Source organism: Anolis sagrei, chromosome X (assembly GCF_037176765.1).
Source record: "Anolis sagrei isolate rAnoSag1 chromosome X, rAnoSag1.mat, whole genome shotgun sequence".
NCBI lineage: Eukaryota > Metazoa > Chordata > Lepidosauria > Squamata > Dactyloidae > Anolis > Anolis sagrei.
In genome coordinates this window covers 97782513-97807567 of record NC_090034.1, presented here as the reverse complement: position 1 = coordinate 97807567, position 25055 = coordinate 97782513, and the positions used below count along the sequence as shown (strand labels likewise).

The 25055-nt window shown below is 41.4% G+C and overlaps 1 protein-coding gene across 1 annotated transcript; it reads left to right on the top strand.

Annotated features, from left to right (window-relative positions):
- The first annotated feature begins 6802 nt into the window (after nt 1-6802).
- Nucleotides 6803-17369, top strand: LOC137094919 (cytochrome P450 2G1-like). The gene is made up of 9 exons (XM_067460912.1): nt 6803-7321; nt 7848-8010; nt 8094-8243; nt 8804-8964; nt 10682-10858; nt 13940-14081; nt 15284-15471; nt 16012-16153; nt 17100-17369. The coding sequence occupies exons 1-9, from the start codon at nt 6971-6973 to the stop codon at nt 17279-17281; spliced, it is 1656 nt and encodes a 551-aa protein (XP_067317013.1). The 5' UTR covers nt 6803-6970; the 3' UTR covers nt 17282-17369.
- Nucleotides 17370-25055: the final 7686 nt, after the last annotated feature.

The following is a 25055-nucleotide window of genomic DNA, read 5'->3' as shown; positions in this document are numbered from 1 at the left end:
CCCATGCTGTTTGTGGTGTCTGGATTTTGTCCCCCCCCCCCCCCAATCCATTTTTCGGGAGCCTCCCAAATCCTGGCATGCAAAATTCTATTTTTTGAACTGGCAGCCAAAAGATTTGTTTTTGGTCCAGGAAAATCTGGCCCATTGGCAGTAATGCTGGAACTTCCCAGGCTCCCTTTTCTGTCATTTTTTTCTCCTCATATCCTTCAACTAGAACTGGGTTTAAGGCATCAGACTTAATAAACCATCATTTCTGGGATCCTTTCTCCTTATATCCTGGTTTTAAGGCATCATACTTAAGAAACCACCTTTTCTGGCATCGATTCTCCTCAGATCCTTCAATAACACCTGGGTTTAAGGCATCAGACCTAAGAAACATCATTGCTGGGATCCTTTTTACTTATATTCTTCAATAACACCTGGGTTTAAGGCATCAGACTTAAGAAACCACTTTTTCCGGCATCGTTTCTCCTCAACGCCCTTTCAGTGAAACTGAGTTTAAGGCACCCTTTTAAAACACCTATTTCAGTGGGAGCCACACCACCTGACGGAGCATTTGTCATTCTTTAAAAAGATATAAATTAACTCCTCATTTTATGGTGGCTTTAGAAATGGCAAGAAGATACCTCTACCTCATATTTGAAGCTCGTGCCATGTGAAATACACTTTTGGTGACAGTTTCTTAATTGTATAGAAAGTAAACGCTTATTTATTGCTATTTGAGTCAAAAAGAAAGGCAAGCAATGCAGAACTGTGAGCGGCATTTAGATCACCATAGAATCATAGAATCAAAGAGTTGGAAGAGACCTCATGGTCCATCCAGTCCAACCCCATTCTGCCAAGAAGCAGGAATATTGCATTCAAATCACCCCTGACAGATGGCCATCCAGCCTCTGTTTAAAAGCTTCCAAAGAAGGAGACTCCACCACACAGAAAGGACTGGTTATGAAAAAAAGTGAACTTGTCAAACTGTTAGAAAGATAAGAAAGAACAGTTAGGGATGTATATGTAACTACTAAAAGGAAAATCGGAAGCCATCTTTTTTCTTTATGTTTTTCTTTGTGTTTTTTCCTCCTTGTGCAAAACTGCTACTTTGTGAAAAACAATCTAATTTTGCATTCAAAATAATTATAATTTAAAATATATATTTAAAAATGTGGTTTCCTTAGTGTGTGTGTGTTTGTGTGTCATATAGCTTGTCGATTTGGCTTTATGTATTTATTCTGTTTGTATTTTACTGTATTATGATGTTATGATGTTATTCATTTACTTGTGTATGCATTTTCTGTTGTTAGCTGGCCTGAGTCCCTCTGCGGAGGTTGAGAAGACCAGGATATAAAAGTTCTGAATAAATAAATAAATAAATATAACACGTATCTAAATTCTAAGGATTGCAGGACTTTTAGAATAGTGATTAGTATCTATTCGTGTATTTTTGGGGTTTTTTCTGTTATTCTTGACGTGGTCAGTGGGCTAATCAATAAACCAATCTATTATTATTATTATTATTATTATTATTATTAACTTTATTTGTACCCCGCTAGCATCTCCCGTAGGACTCGATGCGGCTCACACAGGCCGAAGCCTCAAACACAATGCAACAGAACATAATACAACAACAATACCAGAAGTAAATCAAAACAGTTAAGCAAAATAAACAACAACAATAACAATACATCAGGACACTTTAAAACTGGGCCAGCCAGAGCAGTGGGTACAGGATTAAAAGTGCTGAAGTGGCAGGAGGAATGTAGGATTATAAAATAAGTGCGGTGTGCAGCGATCTTAATTCTACTAAGGTTCTTCTAGGACTTGGTGATGGGGATTCCTAATCTGAGAAGGCACATCGGAACAGCCAAGTTTTTAAATTCTTTCTGAAGACTGCCAATGTAGGGGCCTGTCTAAGATCTTTTGGGAGGGCGTTCCAAAGTCGGGGGGCGCCACAGAAAAGGCCCTGTCTCGTGTCCCAACCAAGCGCGCTTGCGACGCGGGTGGGATCACGAGCAGGGCCTCTCCAGATGACCGAAGTGAGCGTGTGGGTTCGTAGACGGAGATGCGGTCACGCAGGTAGGGTGGTCCCAAACCGTTCAGGGCTTTGTAGGTAAGTACCTGCACCTTAAATTGGGCTCGGAAAATAAATGGCAGCCAGTGAAGCTCCTTAAACAGAGGGGTTGACCTCTCTCTGTAATGAGCCCCGGTTAGCATCCTGGCTGCTGCCCGCTGGACCAGTTGGAGTTTCCGAGCCATTTTCAAGGGCAGCCCTACGTAGAGCGCATTGCAGTAATGCAATCTAAAGGTGACCAAGGCATGGACCACCCCGGCCAGATCAGCCTTCGCGAGGTACGGTCGCAGCTGGCGCACAAGTCTCAGTTGTGCAAAGGCCCTCCCGGACACCGCCGACACCTGAGCCTCAAGGGTGAGCGATGAATCCAAAAGGACTTCCAAACTGCGGACCTGTGGCTTCAGGGGGAGTGTAACCCCGTCCAACACAGGTAGCCACCCTATACCCCGATCCGGTTTGCGATCGACCAGGAGGACCTCTGTCTTGTCGGGATTGATCTTCAGCTTGTTCCTCCTCATCCAGATAGACACAGCAGCCAGGCACTCGTCCAACACCCGAGAGGCCTCCTTGGAGTTAGATGGAAAGGAGTAGTAGAGTTGTGCATCATCTGCGTAGAGATGGCACCCAACTCCAAAACTCCGGATGACCTCTCCCAGCGGTTTCATGTAGATGTTAAAGAGCATGGGAGACAGAATAGAGCCTTGCGGGACCCCACAGGTCAAAGGCCAGGGATCCAAGCAGGCGTCTCCCAGCTTCACCATCTGGGTTCGTCCCTCCAGGAAGGACTGGAGCCACGACAGAACCGTGCCCCCAAGGCCCATCCCAGAGAGATGACCCAGAAGGATACCATGATCGATGGTATCGAAAGCCGCTGAGATGTCCAAGAGAACCAACAGAGTCACACTCCCCCTGTCCAGCTCTCTGCGGAGGTCATCCACCAAGGCGACCAAGGCTGTCTCGGTGCCGTGACCAGGCCTGAAGCCAGACTGTGACTGATCTAGGTAGTTGATATCATCCAAAAAGCCCTGGAGCTGGGAGGCGACCACCCGCTCCAGCACCTTACCCAAAAAAGGGAGGTTGGAGATTGGCTCAACACCGTGGAGTCAAGGGAAGCCTTTTTGAGGAGTGGGCGAACCACAGCCTGTTTCAGATTAGATGGAAAAATCCCTTGCTCCAACGATATGTTAATGATCAACACAAACCAATCAACCAGCCCCTCCTTGGCCGATTTAATGAGCCAAGATGGGCACGGGTCTAGAGACGAGGTGGTCGCCCTCACAGCCCCAAGGACCTCTTCTACGGTTTCAGGAAGAACAAGCCTAAAAGAATCCCACAAGATTGGACAAGCAGATACCTCTGTCACCTCTTCTGGTGCTGCGATGGAATTGGAATCGAGCTCAAGGCATATATGAGCAACTTTGCCTGCAAAATGGTGTGCTCAGATCTACAGACGTCAGTAAACATCTTGTCATCCTTTTCCACAGCCAGAGAAATATCTAATTCCTCTGTTGAGATTTGTAGGTAGACTTCAGCAACCTAAGTAAAATTAAAGGCAATGCAAAGAGGTGTTTTCTATGCTTCTTTGAGGAAAACCTTTATTCTAAGGGGCACAATAGCAAGCAAAACCTCTTGAGAAGAGGAAGGGTTCCAAGAAATGATGAGGTTCAACCAGGAACCATCCATTTGACTTTGTGAGGACATATAAAATAAGTAAGGCAGTAAGCACATACATAAAATTTAGTGCCACATTGTCAGTTTTGTATGAAATGCAGGATATTTCTTTTTTTTTAAAGTCCTCTGACCCTCAGTAATCCAGTTTACATGTTTCTCATTTAGGTTGGAGGTGGTTAAGTTACTTTACTAGTTGGGTTTTTTACCTTCATTGACAATGATGATCTTCACAGATAATCTCTATTTAGGCAGATTCTTTTTTGTCTAGAGTTTTGTATTCATGCCATGTCTGCTTTGCAAGATTTAGAGGCTGTGGAAAAAAACCCAGCAGAATCTGGTTGTGTGACGTGCCTCAGATAGAGGAGAAGCTTGTACAATAACACATTCTCAGAAGAATGAAAATAACCCAGAATTAAGTGCCATAGGTTATTTTACCAGGTTTTTTTTTTTTGAAAAGGTTTCTTTGAAGTTACATTCTTACTGATAAAATTTTCTGATGCTGTTTTACTAAGTACAGCTGTCCCCAAGTTACAAACATCTGAGTAATATATAACTCCTAGTTGCAAGTGGAAATTAGACAAAAAGAAGTGAGAGGAAATCTACTCCCAGGAAGGGAGGTTCACTCCTGCAAGAGGTATTATGGGGAGAAGGTGCCTCCACTGAAGTTTTATCATCTTTGTTTTCATGACAACACAAAAATTTCATAACCCAATTGTCATTGGGATAGAAAACAAAGTGAAAACAGCATTAGAGTTTCCTTTCTAGGATATCGGAGCATTCAGTTGCTGTTTTGTATCTCTGTGACTGGATCTACATTGTCATATAATACAATTTGGAACTGCATTGTATGGTCAATATAGAACAGTGGTTCTCAACCTGTGGGTCCCCAGATGCTTTGGCCTACAACTCCCAGAAATCCCAACAGCTGGAAAACTGGCTGGGATTTCTGGGAGTTGTAGGCCAAAGCACCTGGGGACCCACAGGTTGAGAACCACAGATATAGTCCCTATGATGTGGTTTAACTACATTGAAGTGCAGGTTTCATGGTGCCAAGAGTAGCACTAGCAACAACAACAGCAGCAACAACAACAGCAACAGACTGAAGGAACCTTCTGCATGCTCTATTAATTCCTGCAAATATTGCCAAATAGCAAGTAACTCCAAAGTTCAATCCTGCTTGGGAAATTGTTGAATACCTGTTTCAACTGTGAACTGCTCTGAGTTCCCTTCAGGGTTGAGAAGGGTGGTATACAAATGCCGCAAATAAATAAATAAATAAATAAATAAACAAACAAATAAATAAAATAAACCCCATAGTCAGACTTTGCCGTTAAGTGGCGCCTTGTTCTTGTTTGAGGTTTCATTGTCCTATGAAAATTATGATGTGCTCTTTAAAAAACTGGCGAGCATCACTGTTTTTGAAGAGGTCTAAAATCAGATGTTTGTTCTCAAAGGAACTAGATGTTCACCTCCTTTTCAATGGCATGGTACGCCAAACAAATTACAACCTGTTTGGGGTACAACGCTACTCATATAAGGAACCATCCCCATGCTTGGTATTAATTAGTTATGGGGTTGACTGCTATGTAAGAACTTACTTTTGCTGGGAAATGTTATCCTTGGATATTGTCCTTGGAAGCCACCTTAGGTCCTACTCAAGGAAAAAGGGGCATATAAAATAAGTAAGTAAATAACACATCTTGTACTACATTGTTAAGATATTCCTTTTACAGTTTCCTGGCCCTCAGTAATTCACCTTACATGTTACTCACTTTGAGGTGTTGCCGTTACTTTACTAGTTGGATTTTTAAACTTCTCTGATAATACCATGTAACACGATTTTGATTCTAGATTATAAATGTCATTGTCTAATTGGCTTTATTGTTTAAAAAAACATGGAGAAGGTTTATTAAACTGCAAAAAACTTTGTTTTTGTGGGACATTCTGCAACACATTTTGCTATAGTTTTTTAAATGAATATCTTAGTGTCTCAACCAATTCAACATAGTTTATGGCAGCCACAAAAATGAAGTTTCTGGAGTGTAATGACTACTTTCAAAGCCAATATTGCACAATGAAACAGGAGAGAACCCTTTAAAATCAGGAACAGAACATTTTCCAAATTTTGTTTCATAGTGTAACTGATGACCTTCACTGATAACAGGTGTTGGTTTGTCAGGAGTCCAGTATTCATTGCTTGTCTGTAAAGGGTTTATAGGTGGTTTTGGCAGCACAAACAGATTTTATTACATGCCTGAGATACAAGACAATGTCATATGACAACACATTTCAAATAATATTGAATTATGTGCCATGGCTTATGATTTTAAGAACTGCTGGGTTTCATACATCTTTCTTTGAAGCTACATACAGATGAGGGATAAGTTCCCAGACTTATCAGCAAAGCTAGATAATGGTAAACCTCACTGAAATGAAAGACTCCTTGCCGAAGAATACTATATTCTGCTGGAGGACCTAGAAAATGCCTAGAGATGAAATATTCTGTCAGGAGTGTCTCACCAGATGGTTTTTTTCCCCCATGTGAATGCTGCTATGTCACCAACACAATGCAATCCAACAAGTCTAGACTGAGATCCAATAAAGGCTCTGATATATAAGTCAGTACTAGCAAAGTTATAGTGGTGCCTATGTTTACACTGTAGCCTGGGATCTTCATTCTAAAGATCTAAAGAAATGATGAACTGCTAATCTATATGTTCTTCAGAGCAAATAGTCACTGTACTATTAAGACCTGGGCAGAATTTGCTTCTTTCTCAATACATTTGTCTTGGTGTAATAATTATTACATCTTGCTGAAGCTGATGATGAATCCAATCTTGTTAAAGTATGATGAACCGGAATAAGAGGGCATATGTGCCCAAAAATGCAGGCACCATGAAGTTGACTGGTTCAGCTACCTTATTGTCAACATGGTTAGATCCCAGCTATTCATATTGTTGACTTGTGCACAGAGGCGGCCCTAGGTAATTTTCAATGGTAAACAAACAGTATTCCCCCCCCAACTTTTGGCGTCCCCCCCCCCCCACCAATCACTGATATATATTTTCTGTTCGTTGTGGGAGTTCTGTGTGCCCTATTTGGTTCAATTCCATCATTGGTGGAGTTCAGAATGCTCTTTGATTGTAGGTGAACTATACATCCCAATAACTACAACTTGCATATGTCAAGGTCTATTTTCCCCCAAGAGCGCCCCTGGAAAAATAAACTATACAGCAAATGCTTACTTTGCGTAATACGTTGAGCCGCCCCTGCTTGTGCAACAAGTCTGTTCAATTATGTAATGCAGAAGGCAGTGCTCAGACAGCCTTAAGAAAAGACTGTCGAACCCCAGCCAGATGTCCACACTCTGCTGAAAGAGAAGGACAGTTGACAGTGATAACCCATGCCATGGAATGGGTTGGTACAATCGTCCTTCTCCTTCTTGTATATTTTTCTTGCCATCTGCTCATATCATCTAAGAGGAAACTATGGCACAAGGGGAGACTTCCTCCGGGACCCACTCCTCTGCCCCTGATTGGGAACTTCCTGCAGATCAAAGCATCCCAAACCTTAAAATCTCTTCTCAAGGTATGGCTTTTTCTTTCTTTCTTTTGGTCTCTTATGGAAAAGGGAGACCTGATTAAAAAGGAGTGGTTTCAGAAAGAAGTGAATTTGTTAAACAGAAAGAGATGTAAGAACAATTACAAATGTGTATATTACGGCTGTAAGGAAGATCAGAAGTCATCTTCTATATCATTTTCTTTACTTTCTTGCTTCTTCTTCTTCTTCTTCTTCTTCTTCTTCTTCTTCTTCTTCTCTCGCTCTCTCTCCCTCTTTCTATATATATGGAATAAACAAAGTTGATATAAATCTCCACTTAAGATGCCTGCTGAATTCAACCTGGACATTTTGGTTCTAATGGCAAATATAACAAAAAGATTAAGATTCACAAAGACTTTGAGTTGTCTCCTTAAGTCTTCTTTCATCATCATCGGTTCTCCTGACACCTTTATGAGATAGTTGTAGTTGTGCAGAACTACATTTCTGCATTTCTTAGAAAACCTCACAAAATATCAGCATTGTGAGAGATATTGATGGATATTTTCCCCTACAGCTGCAGGAAAAATATGGCCCTGTTTTCACCGTCTATTTTGGATCACATCCGGTTCTGGTCTTATGTGGACATCAAGCTGTGAAGGAGGCCCTGATAGACAAGGCAGAAGAGTTCAGCGGAAGGTCTACCCTGCCTGTACTTGAGCAGACCTTCCAAGGATATGGTGAGGCACCCTAGCAACCTTGGCAACAATTGATCCCACTTTTTCTTCTGCTTCACTTGTCATTTCTTTTCTGTGTCCCTCAGGGGTGATCTTTTCCAATGGAAACCGCTGGAAGCAACTGCGCCGCTTCTCCCTCACCATCTTGAGGAGTTTTGGAATGGGGAAAAAGTCTATTGAGGAACGAATCCAAGAGGAAGCCCAATTCCTGCTGGAGGAATTGCGGAAGACGAAGGGTAAGATAGGTGCCAGACAGGTTGAACTTATTATGATGAATAAAAGTACCAAAATCTTTAAAGCAAGAGGAATGACAACATCTCACTTGGCCTGACAATTAGGCCCTCATAATATGGAGATTTGTGTTGTGAGGGACAGCAGGGGAATCTGTAGGGCATAGGTGGAAATCATGGGGCACCAGGGCAAATCTGTCACCCAGCACCCTGCATTGCCTGCATTGGCCACTTGACCAACACTCACTGCAAAAAAATTCCTTTCTGGCATGTTCCTGCGCTGTCCTCAATATTTTCTACATGAACACAGGTAGTCTGCTGTATCCCCCCTTGCAGAACACTTTGCCAATGCAACCATTATGGAACCCCACTGGAAGCAGCTGTGCATAATGTGATAAGATCTGGTACAATTTGTCCTATGTTAGTGAAGTGTTCTATGATGGGGATTTCCTCCCATGTGGTGAGTTCCTTAGCAGACACTGTGTGTGTTTGTGTGGTATTTTTGACACCAGAAGGACCTTCTGTAGACTGATTCGTCATTCATTCTCTTCACTGTTGTGCTACAGAAAAGCCTTTTGATCCAACACACCTCTTCAGCCGTGCGTTGTCTAATATTGTTTGCTCCATTGTTTTTGGGGATCGTTTTGACTATGAAGACAAGGAATTCCAGGCTCTCATGGAGATGCTTTGCAACAACTTTCGGGAGATTAGCACAGCCTGGTCTCAGGTACTCCAAAGCTCCTCCTCTTAAAGTTATGCTCCATTTAAAATTGCTTAGAAAACAGTAAGTCTTAATCACTATCCTCATTTTCTTCTCCTCCCTGTTTGAACAAAATCTTTATTCCAAGATGCACAATAGCAAGTAAAAGCTCCTAGGAAAGGCATGCTTTTCATGGATTCCATGCTTTTCTTCATATCTTTTGAACTTCTGCTTTCCTATCACAGGTTTCTTGTTTTTCTACTTTCACTCTTCTCTTGTCACAACAACCCAGTTAGTAGAAGTGTGCAAAATTACAGACATTGTTTCGGATTTTGGACAATTTTGGCAAGTCAGTGAAACAACCCGCCAAAATATAATGTGGGAAGGGCTCTCCAAAGCATTTATGAATTTAAACAGAAGCCTCCAAATCTTTTGTATATATAGGAAAATTTGTTGATTCAGACTTTTTAAAAAAGCTATATATTACTCTGCCGCCCTGAATGGGGACTGGTTGGCATGATCAACACGTACATCTGCACACAAATTTTTCCTTGTCAGCCAATCAGAAGAAAAAAGCAGATCACATGGCTATCTGCAAAGGTCATTTAGATATGCTTGGGTGGAAGTCCTCTATTTTCTGTGAGTGGTGTGGTGTTGGAAGGGGAATATTTCCTTAGCTCCGTTCAATTTCTTTCTGCCTATAGTGCATGTTTAGGAGTGCTACTCTAGCTACTAGCCTTTTGAGAATTATTTTTTTCTGACATCTTTTATTTTCCAAATTCTTCTAGGGAGGTGTGAATAGTTGTTCATTTGGGGGAGGGGGGTTCTTCCCTTCTCCTTCAAATCAATCAATAAATCATACACTGTTATGCAGTGCAGCCAGGAAGGAGCTTTGAGAATCATCCCTCCCATAAATCATACTTTATAATACAGTGTAGCTAGGCACACCCATTATTTTGAGTTCTATCTTGGAATCACCAACTACACCTTTTCACCACAAAGCCTCTACGTGTCTCTTTTGGACAATTTGAAACGATATAATCAGAGGGGGTTTGCCTTTGCTTTCCTCTGAGACCGAGAGACTGTGTTTTGCTGAAGTCAACTTAAAGTCAACTTAAAGTCATTATGAAACTTGGCAGGAATGATACCCTGTTCATGTTGTCTCAGTGTGCAGAAATTCAAGCAGATACCTCTTTTGGTTTTTTTAAAAATAAATTTCTTTGTAAGATTGAAACATTCTCAAACTTGGTGGGCTTACAGTTGGAAATATGTTCTACAAGTGTGGCAAGTTTCATCCTGATAGCCATAAAAATGATTGAAAAAATGCCTTGAAAGTTTTCCCATTGGTGCTAGTGCAACCGAATCTTAATGAAACAATCACAAAATTTCAAATTTCGAACTCTGAATAGAAACACCCCCTCCGAATCTTCCCAAAGCGGGTCAGGGGCATCTAAAATTCAAAATGAAATAAAATTGATTTCTGCAGAAAACAGCCATCTTGGATATCCCCTTTCCAAAGCAAATTAAAATTGCTGCTGATACTGGGTTGGACTATGAAAAGTAAACCACAATGATTTTTCTCTCCTTGTGCAGTTCTACAACATATATGCCAGCTTCTTGAAATGATACCCTGCTTATGTTGTCTCACTGTACAGAAATTCAAGTAACTATCTCATTTGGGTTTTTTTTAATGATTGTTGGGAAATGGCAAGTAATACACCACGATTTTTCTCTCCTTGTGCAGTTCTACAACATATATGCCAGCTTCTTGAAATACTTTCCAGGGCCCCAAACCAAGGTCTATGACTTGCTGGTAGGTGTGAGGGTCTTCATTGGCAAGAGAATCGAGGAGAACCAAAAGACCCTTGATCCCAACTTCCCACGTGACTTTATTGACTGCTTCCTCATCCAGATGGAAAAGGTATCTTTTTGTTGCATTAAGGTGGTAAGGGTTCATTTTAAGTGTTCTTGGAGAGCTTTTGGAAGTTGGACTAACTAACAAATCACTTAAGCCTTCCAAATTGTCGTAAACCGGTGCTGAATGAGCCAGAGCTAGAGATTGGCACAAAGCTTTTTACATCTTGAACAAATCTGAGCCCAGAAAACAGGAGAATTTGCACCCCTGGAGATGTACAATCAAACCTGTAGATTCAGGGCCAGTTTCTGAGATTTAGCAGGCCTAGTGATGTATATCTGGAATGATTCCAAAGTGCTCTGAAAGGGAGCAGAAATTTCATTTGGTCCAAACAACTTCAGTCAGTTGATTGACTGAGGCTGCCAATAGGAAGCATAGGAACAGGACAATACCTTTCGGCATTTATGTGCAGTACATAAATATGCAATACTTTGGCCACATAATGAGATGACAGGAAAGCTTAGAGAAGACAGTGATGCTGGGGAAGATGAAAGGAAAAAGAAAGATGGGCCGACCAAAGGCAAGATGGATGGTATCCTTGAAGTGACTAGCTTGACTCTAAGGAGCTGGGAGTGATGACGGCGTGGACTGGTCTGTGAGGTCACGAAGAGTTGGAAAGTACTGAACGAATAAACAACATAAATGTGTCGGGATTCTTAGATAAGGCCTTTCTATCATGACCTTCCCAGGCAAGTCTGGTGAGAGAAGCCTCTTCCATATCTGCTCCAAAGCTTTGGGACTTCATTGATACAAAGTAAGAGTAGCTCTTTGAATATATGTTAATTGCGGCATATATTGTTTGTTTTTTTAAAAAAGCAACTTCCATATAGATGGAGAACTGTCCTGCTGATGATCTGGACCTACTGGATGACACCTCCCTGCCTCCTGTCAGAGAGTAAGGCTATGACATGGCAATAGAGGAGAGATCCTGCTTTTGATTGTCATGGCCTCCCAGGTAGAAGGGGTCTGGCAGATACACAATTCTCCTGAATCTCAACCAATTTCAGAGTAGCCCTTCATTTCTTGGAGTGATTCTGTCTATTATAGAATCATAGAATGATAGAATGATAGAATCATAGAATCATAGAATCAAAGAGTTGGAAGAGACCTCATGGGCCATCCAGTCCAACCGCCTGCCAAGAAGCAGGAATATTGCATTCAAATCACCCCTGACAAATGGCCATCCAGCCTCTGCTTAAAAGCTTCCAAAGAAGGAGCCTCCACCACACTCCGGGGCAGAGAGTTCCACTGCTGAATGGCTCTCACAGTCAGGAAGTTCTTCCTAATGTTCAGATGGAATCTCCTCTCTTGTAGTTTGAAGCCATTGTTCCGCGTCCTAGTCTCCAAGGAAGCAGAAAACAAGATTGCTCCCTCCTCCCTGTGGCTTCCTCTCACATGGCTATCATGTCTCCTCTCAGCCTTCTCTTCTTCAGGCTAAACATGCCCAGTTCCCTAAGCCGCTCCTCATAGGGCTTGTTCTCCAGACCCTTGATCATTTTAGTCGCCCTCCTCTGGACACATTCCAGCTTGTCAATATCTCTCTTGAATTGTGGTGCCCAGAATTGGACACAATATTCCAGGTAAAGTGGTCTAACCAAAGCAGAATAGAGGGGTAGCATTACTTCCTTAGATCTAGACACTATGCTCCTATTGATGCAGGCCAAAATCCCATTGGCGTTTTTTGCCGCCACATCACATTGTTGGCTCATGTTTAACTTGTTGTCCACGAGGACTCCAAGATCTTTTTCACACGTACTGCTCTCGAGCCAGGCGTCCCCCATTCTGTATCTTTGCATTTCATTTTTTCTGCCAAAGTGGAGTATCTTGCATTTGTCACTGTTGAACTTCATTTTGTTAGTTTTGGCCCATCTCTCTAATCTGTCAAGATCGTTTTGAATTCTGCTCCTGTCCTCTGGACTATTGGCTATCCCTCCCAATTTGGTGTCGTCTGCAAACTTGATGATCATGCCTTCTAGCCCTTCATCTAAGTCATTAATAAAGATGTTGAACAGGACCGGGCCCAGGACGGAACCCTGCGGCACTCCACTTGTCACTTCTTTCCAAGATGAAGAGGAAGCATTAGTGAGCACTCTCTGTGTTCGTCCACTTAACCAATTACAGATCCACCTCACCGTAGTTTTGCCTAGCCCACATTGGACTAGTTTCCTTGCCAGAAGGTCATGGGGGACCTTGTCGAAGGCCTTACTGAAATCCAGGTACGCTACATCCACGGCATTCCCCACATCTACACAGCTTGTAGCTCTATCGAAGAAAGAGATCAGATTAGTCTGGCATGACTTGTTTTTGATAAATCCATGTTGACTATTAGCGATGACTGCATTTGTTTCTAGGTGTTTGCAGACCGCTTCCTTAACAATCTTTTCCAGAATCTTGCCCGGTATCGACGTGAGGCTGACCGGACAGTAGTTGTTTGGGTCATCCTATTTTCCCTTCTTGAAGATTGGGACCACATTGGCCCTCCTCCAATCTGCTGGAACTTCTCCCGTTCTCCAAGAACTCTCAAAGATGGTTGCCAATGGTTCCGAAATGACTTCCGCTAGTTCCTTCAATACTCTGGGGTGTAGTTGATCTGGCCCTGGGGACTTGAACTCATTAAGAGTATTCCTGGACGACTTCTTTCCCAATTTGGGGTTGGATGTCCTCCAATCCCTCATCCACTCCATCTTGCTGAGGTTGAAGACTCTCTTTTTTTGAGAAGACCGAGGCAAAGAAAGCATTAAGTAGTTCTGCCTTTTCCCTATCCCCTGTCAGCATTGCCCCATCTTCTCCTCAAAGAGGTCCTATTAAAGGAGCAGGAGGGATATTTTATCTCCAAAATGTTAATGTTAATAAATATGGAGCAATTGTGCTTCTAGAATCTTAGGTTAAATATCTATGACTGCAATGCATAATGCCAGGATATCTTTTCCGTACTTTGCACCTGAAGCATAGATGGGCAACCAGGTTTTAATAGAAGGGAGCACATGTTTTGACTATTTTCAGTCCAGAACAATTGCCCTTTCCCATTCTGCCTGCTAGTGGTTTTCTTGGAATCACTCATGATGTCATGTTCTTTTCTGCTTTTAGGAAAAAGACAACCCAGGCAGCGAATTTAACATCAAGAACTTGGAGCTCACCACACTTAATCTGTTCTATGCTGGAACAGAGACATCCAGTTCAACCCTGAGATATGGGTGTCTGCTTCTCATGAAGTATCCTGAGGTGCAAGGTATTGTTGTTATCACTTACAATTGACTTACATTTGCAGGTTTAACCTTGGCAGATTTGAATCTTTAACTCTGCTGGAAGTTGACCATGGAGCCACACTGGAAGGCCTAGAGATTCCCAGACAGAACACTTCCCTAGGAATCACTAGGACCTCTGGGGCTATTCTAAGGTCAACCTCTATCAGCTTTATGATCAAATATCATCCTACTTTCCACTTCTTCACACATGTCAGTCAGTCCTCTGCCTCCATCAGTTCTGTATCTATGGCTTTAGCCAACCATGGTTTAAAAGTACTTGGGAAAATGTGAACCTTGATTTGGCCACCTACCGAGCACCATGTATATAGGCAAACTGTGCTGTAGTCTTCCACCATCTCAAACATTCTCCATCACTCAATTTAGTATTTTATCAATTTATATATGGGATGGTTTTTTTATTGAACCATTGTCTATAGTAGGATTTCAGCATCCACAGATCTGGGTATCCATGGGATATCTTGGAACCAGGTTTCAGTGGAGGTTGAGGAATTACTGGATTAAAAAAAACTTTAATGACCACAGAGGCATTGCATATCAATAGTGTGCTTGATAATAAAAGAAATAACTGGAAAGTTCAGAATTTATTTATTTATTTATTTATTTTATTTTATTTCATTTACTTATATACCGCTGTTCTCAGCCCGAAGGCGACTCACAGCGGTTCACAACCAACAAGAACAGCAGAAATTCAATGCCAAATATAAAACAGTTAACAATCCCGCGCAGCACACAATTAATAAACACTTATTACAATAACTAATCACTATCATCCCATCCACAAAAACATAATCCAGACTCGTCAACCATTTTCCATTCCTATGTTCATTACCAATTATTGCACTAATTATTCGAACGCCTGCTCAAACAGCCAGGTCTTAACTTTTTTTACGGAATACCATTAGAAATGGTGCTAGCCTAATGTCCGTGGGAAGGGCGTTCCACAGCCGAGGGGCCACCACCGAGAAGAAATTATCAAAGGACCTTGTCACACGTGCTGCCAGAATAATTGGGTATTGCCACGAAATGTGGAGATCTTGGAGGTGCCCGCCCAAAGGATATGGGCACCTGTTGCCCCACGCCCCACTCCACTATAGCTTCCCCCCTACCTCATCTCCCTTTGAGAGTCAGAAACCCAAGGAGTTATTTCTATACATATATTTAACAGCAAAAGTGCATGAGGAAATTGATCGAGTGATTGGCCGTAATCGTGTCCCCAACACTGAAGACCGGAGCCAGATGCCATATACGAATGCTGTCATCCATGAAGTACAGAGATGCAGTGATGTTTTTCCTATGAGTGTGGCCCACATGGTTACTCGTGACACTGAATTCAGAGGATACCAGCTCCCTAAGGTACAGTAATGGGGTAACCAGGAAAGAAGGCAGGAGGCCTGGGCAGGTGGTGTCTTGAAACTATGAGCAGCATTCATCCTACCTTAAAATGTTTCACTGGAGAAAAGTAGGATTTATGTAGCCTAAGCATGAGAAATATCAGAGCATGGCTAAGATGGCCAAAAATGTTTATGAGGAAGAACACATGCTTGGAGAGATTGTAGCAGTTTGCTTATTCCTGAGCCTACAGTGAAGGGCTCCACTGAACTTGCTCTTCTTCCTTTTCCCAGGGGCACAAAGGACTTTAGTGTAGATAGACTAATTCTGGCTTCGGCCTTGAATCCAGAAAAGAAGTGAGGAGGACTGTGAAATGCAGGCAATCTCAAACATTCTGTCATCTTCTCATGGATTACCTAAATGAAACTTCTGAGCCTGCAGAAATGGCTAAGTTCACAGTTTAGGGTTCCATGAGCAAATTGAAGAATGCCATGCAGGAAGCTCTCTTCCAGAATTCAAATTTTGCAGTTTTGAGCTCACAATTCTTTAATTTTTCTATCCCAGGGGATGGAGGTCTGCCCTGTGCTCAGTAGTGTCTTGCATGACCCCACAATGTTTAAAAGCCCTAATGCTTTCAACCCAGAGAACTTCTTGGATGAGAATGGACGCTTCAAGAAGAATGAGGCATTTGTGCCATTTTCTGCAGGTAAAAATCTCCTAAATAATCACATTCTTGTTTGTTTGATATCCCATGCTTGCTTTCAGAATTTGTTACTGTGGGTCCCTTTATTCACCAATAGCAAATACACAAAAATGGGTGAGGTTTAAGATCTTTCCCATATACTTTGTGGATTCTATGACATAGAATCATAGAATCAAAGAGTTCGAAGAGACCTCATGGGCCATCCAGTCCAACCCCCTGCCAAGAAGCAGGAATATTGCATCCCAATCACCCCTGACAGATGGCCATCCAGCCTCTGTCATGCTTTTATAGCATTAGCTACTCCTTCCATCTGACCCCTTCCTAAATCTCTACTCCTTTCAAACTCACAATTATTGCAGTAGGTCTCCATATTATGGGAGTAATTTGATGACCTTGATATAATGTGGGTTATTTTAGAAATAGATATAAGACAATAAGATTGTTGGTTGTGAGGCAAAGTCCATGAAAAGCCAAGTATGTTATTAACTAGGGAAGAGGACTTTGGGGAAAAGGAACCTACGAGTTTTAGGATTCCTCAAATTAACAATGAGACCGTCCAGAAACCAGTTACAAGGTGGAGATAAGGGAAATATTTTACAAATAGATATAAAACAATGAGTTGCTGGTTGGAGTAGAAAGACTATAAAATTTAATTATTATTATTTATTTACAATATCTCTAGCCCACCTTTCTCAACCATACAACGACTCAAGGCAAGTTACAGGTTGACACAATTCGATATCATGCATTCATAAAGTGCAGTTAAAAACAATCAACATAACAATATAAAACATATATAAAAACCATTAAAAGCCAAAGATGCTGTGGACAAGGTACATGGGGGGAAGTGAGGTGAAACACTCTTTTAGTTGTATCTCACAGGCATCTAATTATAAAATTAGATGTGTCTGTCCTTGCCTCCTGACACATTCTCATATTTTTATTACAGGGAAACGAATCTGTCTGGGAGAAGCACTGGCTCTCATGGAGCTTTTCCTCTTCTTCACCACCATCCTGCAGAATTTCCAACTGAAGCCCCTTGTGCCTCCAGAGGACCTTGACATAACCCCCTGTGAGAGTGGCTTTGCTAACATCCCACCCTTGTATGAGCTCTCCGTCATCCCACGTTGAGCCCAAGACCCCTTTCTCCTTCAGCTTGGGATTCTTGCATAAGCAATATTCATAGACTCCACCAGGAGAATGAATTATATTCTGTTCTTTGGCTCCCATGCACAGGATTGTATTTTTTAGAAAGAATAATAAATGGCATCCATATCTCACCCTGGGATTAGGGCTTGTTGTACTGGACTCATATTGATAAGCCAGCAGGACAACAGGGGTGCTTTTGATCCATCCCACCATTTCCTATCTGCTCAAAAATTGCAAGGAGTGATTCCTTTTTATTTTTATGTATGTCTCTATAGCTATTGTTTATAAAGTGTTTTGGATGCCTTCAGACTATCTAATGTTTAGCCACTTTAATTCCATAACTGCATACTACAAATGATCTCTTGTATCTATGGATTCAACCATCCACAGATTCAAAATATTAAAAAAAATAAAAAGCAAATCTTGACCTTACTATTTGATATAAAGGACATCATTTTACCATGCTATTGAATATAATGGGATGTGAGCATCCATGAGTTTTTATATCCAAAGGAGGTGTATCTGGCAGATATAAATGTTTTCGAGCAATTTAGAACGGCTGTAGATAGTGAGATCCAAGCCACTGTGGGTTTAGCCTGGTGAGAAAAAAGAAGCCAATATTCCAGAATAAATCTCACCAAGTTGAAGCAGAAGCCACAAAGGTATTTATTTCTGTTCCAGCTGGAAAAGGATGATGGCTGCAGTAATCTGCTGAAGAAACCGCCATGCCCCAGTACACGAAATTACATATTTTATACAGTTTCCATGTTTGAATTCTCCACACTTGCCACCAGAACCAGCTTTTCTGTGATTGGTCAGAGGACTCCCTGACATCATTGGGCTCGGAGGAGCAGAGGGGCGCTGGTGTGTTTCAGCCAATGAGAGCCCAAGCCCCACGTCTGACATCACCTCCCTCCAAGCCAATAGCAACCGTGTAGGTTCGGCAACTGTACAACAAAGAGAAATATTTGTCTAATTGTTGGATTATGGCTGGCCATTCCTGGGCCCATTGATAGAGGATCTGGGTGATTGGCAGTTTCTTCAGCAGATTCCTGCAGCAATTCAAACATGGATTCTGTATAAAATTTGTGATTTCTTGTACTGGGGCATGGCAGTTTCTTCAGCAGGTTACTGCAGCCGTCATCCTTTTCCAGCTGGAACAGAAATAAATACCTCGATGAGATTTATTCTGGAATATTGGCTTCTTTTTTCTCACCAGGCTAAACCCACAGTTGGCTTGGATCTCACTGGAGGGGAGAAACCCACTGAGCCTTGGAAAAAAAGGGGGGTTGGGTGAGAATGGGACTTGTAGTTGCATTAAGGTCCACTGACTCTCCCAGCCCATTGCCCCAAAGCCCCATTTCTGTGGCAGCAGCTGACAGATAGTTACACTCTCTCCCATGAGAAATCTCCAGTATGATAGTCAAATGTAATGTTCCTGTTGGGGTTCTTCCTTGTACCGGAGATATTTTGTGCAAATGATATATAAATGACATATACAATAAGCAAGGCAGTAAGCACATAAATAAAATATTGTGCCACATTGACAGTTTTGTAAGAAATGCAGGATATTCCTTTTTTAAGTCCTCTGACCCTCCGCAATCCAGTTTACATGTTACTCATTTAGGGTGGAGGTGCTGAAGTTACTTTACTAGTTGGGTTTTTGACCTTCATCGACAATGATGATTTTCATAAATAATCTATATTTAAGCAGATTCTTTTTTTGTCAGGAGTCTTATATTCATGCCATGTCTACATAGCAGGATTTAGAGGCTGTGAAAAAAAACCCAGCAGAATCTGGTTGTGTTACATGCCTCAGACAAAAGAGAAGATTGTACAATAACACATTCTCAGAAGAATGAAAATAACCTTGAATTAAGTGCCTTGGGTTAATTACTAGGTTTAAAACGGTTTCTTTGAAGTTACATTCTTACTGATAAAACGTTCTGATGCTGATTTACTATGTGCAGCTGCCCCAAGTTACAAACATTTGAGTTATATATGTGCTGTCACGTGCTGGGCCTGTGAAAAGGTCTGTAGACAGGACGTGTTTTCTGTATGCCCAACGGGATGCCCGGGGTGCCTCGGATTAGAAGCCCTATAGATTTCCCTAAACAAAGTCTTTAGAAACTTGGAAAGTTTAACAAAGTTCTTTATTATTGCTTAGGTCTTCAATAAATCAAACAAATACTTCAAGGCTTTGAATCAACTGGTGGCTTTCTTAATCTTGTCCACAAGGGACAGGCAACTATCTTCATGAACTGTTTCTTCACTATCAGGGAAATCTTTGACCTCTACCTGGGCAATTTGTCTTAGGCTCTGCTGGCATGGGCCCCTACACCCGGTCCAAATTGCGTTATGGCTGCCGCGAGTGGTCCTTACCAAACAGAGTCCTTTTGTAGATTTCCAAGAGGAATGAAGGTCTTCAATTCCCAGCGAAGGCTGGCTGTAGAGCTGTGGGACTGGATTCCCCCCAGCAAAAGCTGTAAAAGATGAAGCTTTCTGTAGGTGGAACTGATTCACGTCCTGTATGAAAGGCTTATCTGTGTGAACTGAACTAGAGGTCTCCCTTTTCCCTCCTTAATCCAGAAAAAGAGGAAGAACTAAAGAACCTAATGATGATTGATGAGTCATTGGCCCTATAATTGCAAACCAAGGGAAGCCACCTTATTGCAAAATGCATGGAACCTTGGAATACATGCAAACACTCAAAGAAAGAAAAAGAAGTTGGAACTCCTGGTACAGCTGTACCAGAACAGTATATAACTCCTAGTTACAAGTGGAAATGAGACAAAAAAGAAGTGAGAGGAAATCTATTCCCAGGAAAGGAAATTCACTCCTGCAAAAGATATTATAGGGAAACGGTGTCTCCAATCTTTGTTTTCATGACAACACAAACAATTCATAATCCAATTGTCATTGGGATAGAAAACAAAGTTAAACCAGCATTACAGTTTCCTTTCTAGGCTATCGGAGCATTCAGATGCTATTTTTGAATCTCTGTGGCTGGATCTACGGTGCCAAATAATACAATTTGGAATTGCATTGTATGGTCAGTATAGACCAGTGCTTCTCACCTGTGGGTCCCCAGATGTTTTGGCCTTCAACGTCCAGAAATCCCAGCCAGTTTAGCTGCTATAGGGATTTATGGTAGTTGAAGGCCAGAACATCTGAGGACCCACAGGTTGAGAACCATTGGTATAGACCAGGGGTCCTCAAACTAAGGCCCGGGGCTCAGGTTCCCCCCGCCCCAGGTCATTTACCCGGCCCTCACTCAGGGTCAACCTAAGTCTGAAACAACTTGAAAGCACACAACAAAAACAATCCTATCTCATCAGACAAAAGCAGGAATATATATATATATATATATATATATATATATATATATATATATATATCTTTATTGATAAGGTCTGTGTGTGGGGGGGGGGTGAGGGTACATTTTTTGTGAAGCTTATTTTACATATAATAAAATCAGACAAATAAGAAAAAAGAAACAAAAAGCAAAACAAAACAAAAACAGAGAAGCACGTTGAAATGTAGGTTTCTAGCATGAGCTCCAAGTATCTATTTATCTTCCTCCTTCTGTGGCATATCTGCTTTCAGGCAGCCTTGTGGATTATATGTGTCAAGGTAACGTCTAAGTATGGACCAATCCATCTCAACCTTTTGTTGACCCTTGAGATATTGTGTCAAACAGTCTGTGTTTACAATGTCTGATATTTTGAGTAACCAGTCTTCAATCGTTGGAGATTCTTTAGACTTCAATTTCTTTGTTGTGACCATATGAAAAAAAAGTATGTATTTGTTTTTATCGATCTCCTTATTCAGTATTCTTAAGAGGTAAAACTTTGGTTTTAATTCCATTTTTTCCTCTAAAATTGACTGAATTGTAATATGAATCATTTTCCAAAACTTTTTTGTTTTGCCGCATGTCCACCATAGGTGGAAAAATGTTCCTGTATTTGCGTGACATTTCCAACATTTATCAGAAAGTTGTTTATAACATTTCGCCAGCTTGCTTGGAGTGATGTACCAGCGGTACGTCATCTTAAACCAGTTTTCACGGAGTTCATAACAGATGATATATTTAAATTTAGTATTCCAAATCTTTTCCCACTCTGATATTCTAATGTTGTGTCCGATATTCTGGGCCCACTTTACCATGGATTCTTTAATTTGATCTTTTTCTGTTTTCCATAATAAAAGGGTCTTATATAGTATTGTAATTATTTTCCTCTCCACTGTCATGATACTATCCCAAAGTTTATTCTTTTCTTTGAAAAACATTTTTTTTTATCTTTCCTAAAGACCTCATTCAATTTATTGTCGAAGGCTTTCATGGCTGGAATCACTAGGTTTTTGTGGGTTTTTTCGGGCTATAGGGCCATGTTCTAGAGGCATTTCTCCTGACGTTTCGCCTGCATCTATGGCAAGCATCCTCAGAGGTAGTGAGGTAGTGAGACCTCACTACCTCTGAGGATGCTTGCCATAGATGCAGGCGAAACGTCAGGAGAAATGCCTCTAGAACATGGCCCTATAGCCCGAAAAAACCCACAAGAACCTCATTCAATTGTCTGTATTGAAACCATGATAATTTGCCGTATGATTTTTGGATGTCTTCCTGAGTCTTCAACACATGATTATTATTAACTTTCGTATATATTTTTAACAGGTTTGTATGGATTTTATAATGTTGTTCTAATTGTTTTTAATTGTATACTATGGACTGGTATGGCATCAAATTGCTGCCAATTTGTAAGCCACCTTGAGTTGCCTTTGGGATGATAAATAAATATATTGTACACCACTCTGAGTCCCCTGAGGGATGAGAAGAGAATGATAGAATGAAGTAGCTAAGTAATCGATTAAATACATAAATGTAAGAACTTACTTTTGCTGGGAAATGTTATCCTTGGATATTGACCTTGGAATCCATCTTAGGTCCTACTCAAGGAAAAGGGGACATATAAAATAAATAAGTAAATAAATACATCTTGTAACACATTGTTAGGATATTCCTTTTACAGTTTCCAGAGCTAGCAGACATGGTCTCAAATTTGGCCCTGGTCTCCCAGCATTTGGTTGTGGTGGGTGACTTTAACATTCACACAGAGACCACTTTTACAGGAGTGGTTCAAGATTTCATGGTTGCCATGATGACCATGGGGCTATCACAAGTAATATCTGGACCCACCCATCAGGCTGGATATACACTTGACCTAGTTTCCACTGCGGACAGCGGAGTGGTCAGGGTGGAAGAGCAAAACATTCTTCCATTTTCATGGTCTGACCATCACCTGATCAGTTTCAGGCTCATTGCGACCTCTAACCTCTGCAGGGATGGTGGACCTACTAAGATGGTCCGCCCAAGGAGACTGATGGAGCTCAGGCATCGGCGGTGGCTGGAAGGACCTTTGAGCAATTGAAGTTTATGCGCCAGCTGCGACCATACCTCGTGAAGTCGGATTTGACCATGGTGGTCCACGCCTTAGTTACCTCTAGATTGGACTATTGCAAGGCACTCTACATGGGGCTGCCCTTGAAGATGGCCCGGGAATTCAAACTGGTCCAACAATCGGCAGCCAGATTACTAACTGGTGCTAATTACAGAGAGCGGTCAATCCTCCTGTTTAAGGAGCTCCGTTGGCTGCCATTTATTTTCCAGTCCCAATTCAAGGTGCAGGTTCTTACCTACAAAGCCCTGAACAGTTTGGGACCTGCCTACCTGCGCAACCACATTTCCATTTATGAACCCACATGATCTCTTCGATCTTCTGGAGAGACCCTCCTCTCGCTCCCGCCTCCATCGCAAATGCGACTGGTGGGGATGAGGGAGAGTGCGTTCTCTGTAGTAGCCCCTCGGCTCTGGAATTCGCTCCCCAGAGACCTTAGGCAAGCCCCCACTCTGGCAATCTTCAGGAGGAGCCTGAAAAATTGGCTATTCCAATATGCCTTCAATGATTGATTACATGATAATCTCTGACCAAACTTTGCATAAAATGCCCTCAGAAGCACTTTATTCTCTTCTTGTGCAATTAAATCCTACCTCATCCCCGGAGTCTGTCCCTGATATCTTATACTGCCCTATCTCCCAGTGTTTTAAAATTTTTATCCTTGAATTTGGCCCTGCCCATGGGGATCACTTTAACGTCGTAATGAAATGTCGTAATGTTTTTGACTTTTTATTGTTGTGTCGCTTATATACATGGGTTTTGTATTTTAGGTTATTTTATTCTTTTATTTTTTGTTGTGTTTTTGTGTTATATTGTGTATATTGTATTGATGGGCGTGGCCTCATGTAAGCCGCCCCAAGTCCCCTTGGGGAGATGGTGGCGGGGTATAAATAAAGTATTATTATTATTATTATTATTATTATTATCATCCGCAGTTATTCACTTTTCACGTTACTCACTTGGAGATGTTGTCATGACTTTCCTAGTTGGATATTTGAACTTCCCTGATAATACTATGTAACACGATTTTTGATCCCAGATTTTAAATGTCCTTGTCTAATTGGCTTTATTGTTTAGAAAACATGGAGAAGGTTTATTAAACTGCAATAACTTTGTTTTTGCAGGACATCATGCCGAACATTTTGCTATCATTTTTCAATAAATATCCTCTAGAGTCGCAACCAATTCAACATAGTTTATGGCAGCCACAAAAATGAAGTTTCCGGAGTATAATAACTACCTTCAAAGCAAGTACTGCACAATTAAACAGGAGATAACCCTTTAAAACCAGGAACAGAACATTTTCCAAATGTTGCTTCATAGTGTAACTGATGACCTTCACTGATAACTGATCTTGGATTGTCCGGAGTCCACTATTCATTGCTTGTCTGCATAGGATTTAGAGGTGGCGGTGGGGAGGTGCAGCGCAACCAGATTGTATTACATGCCTTAGATATAAGTCAGTGTCATATGATGACCTTCACTGATAACTGATGTTGGTTTGTTGGGAGTCAAGTATTCATTGTTTATCTGCATAGGATTTATAGGCGTGGGGGGAGCACAATCAGATGGTATTGCATGCCTAAGATATAAGACAATGGCATATGACAACGCATTTCAAATAATATTTATATTATGTGCCATTGCTAAAGATTTTATGAACTGATGGGTTTAATACATCTTTCTTTGAAATTACATTCAGATGGGGGATAAATTCCCAGACTTCTTGACAAAACTGTTGATAATTTTAAACTTCACTGAAATGAAAGACTCCTTGTCAATGAATGCTATATTCTGCTGGAGGACCTAGAAAATGCCTAGAGATGAAATATTCTGTTAGACATGTCTCATAGATGGGTGTCTGGGGTCTCCATTCTGAAGATCTGAAGGAATGATGAATTGCTAATCTATATGTTCTTCAGAGCAAATAGTCACCGTACTATTAACCAGGGAAGACCTGGGCAGAATTCACTTCTATCTCAGAGGCAGAGCAGTCAACATGTTTGTCTCCTTCTGAAGCTAGTAATGATGAATCCAATCTTGCTAAATTATGATGAACTGGAATAAGAGGGCATAGGTGCCCAAAAATGCAGGCACCATGGAGTTGGCTGGTTCATCAACCTTATTGTCAATATGACTAGATCCCAGCTACTCTTATTGTTGTCTTGTGCAGCAAGTCCGTGCAGTTGTGTAATGCAGAAGGGAGTGCTCAAACAGCCCTAATAAAAGTCTGTCGAGCCCAAGCCAGATGTCCACATTCTGCTGAAAGAGAAGGACACTTGACAGTGATAACCCATGCC

What these genes read in the sequence shown, in the direction of transcription:
- LOC137094919 (XM_067460912.1), top strand. Translation starts at nt 6,971, where the DNA reads ATGCTTACTTTGCGTAATACGTTGAGCCGCCCCTGCTTGTGCAACAAG. An exon ending in CCTTAAAATCTCTTCTCAAG is followed by an intron (nt 7,322 to 7,847) that starts GTATGGCTTTTT and finishes TTTCCCCTACAG; the next exon opens with CTGCAGGAAAAATATGGCCC. An exon ending in GCAGACCTTCCAAGGATATG is followed by an intron (nt 8,011 to 8,093) that starts GTGAGGCACCCT and finishes TGTGTCCCTCAG; the next exon opens with GGGTGATCTTTTCCAATGGA.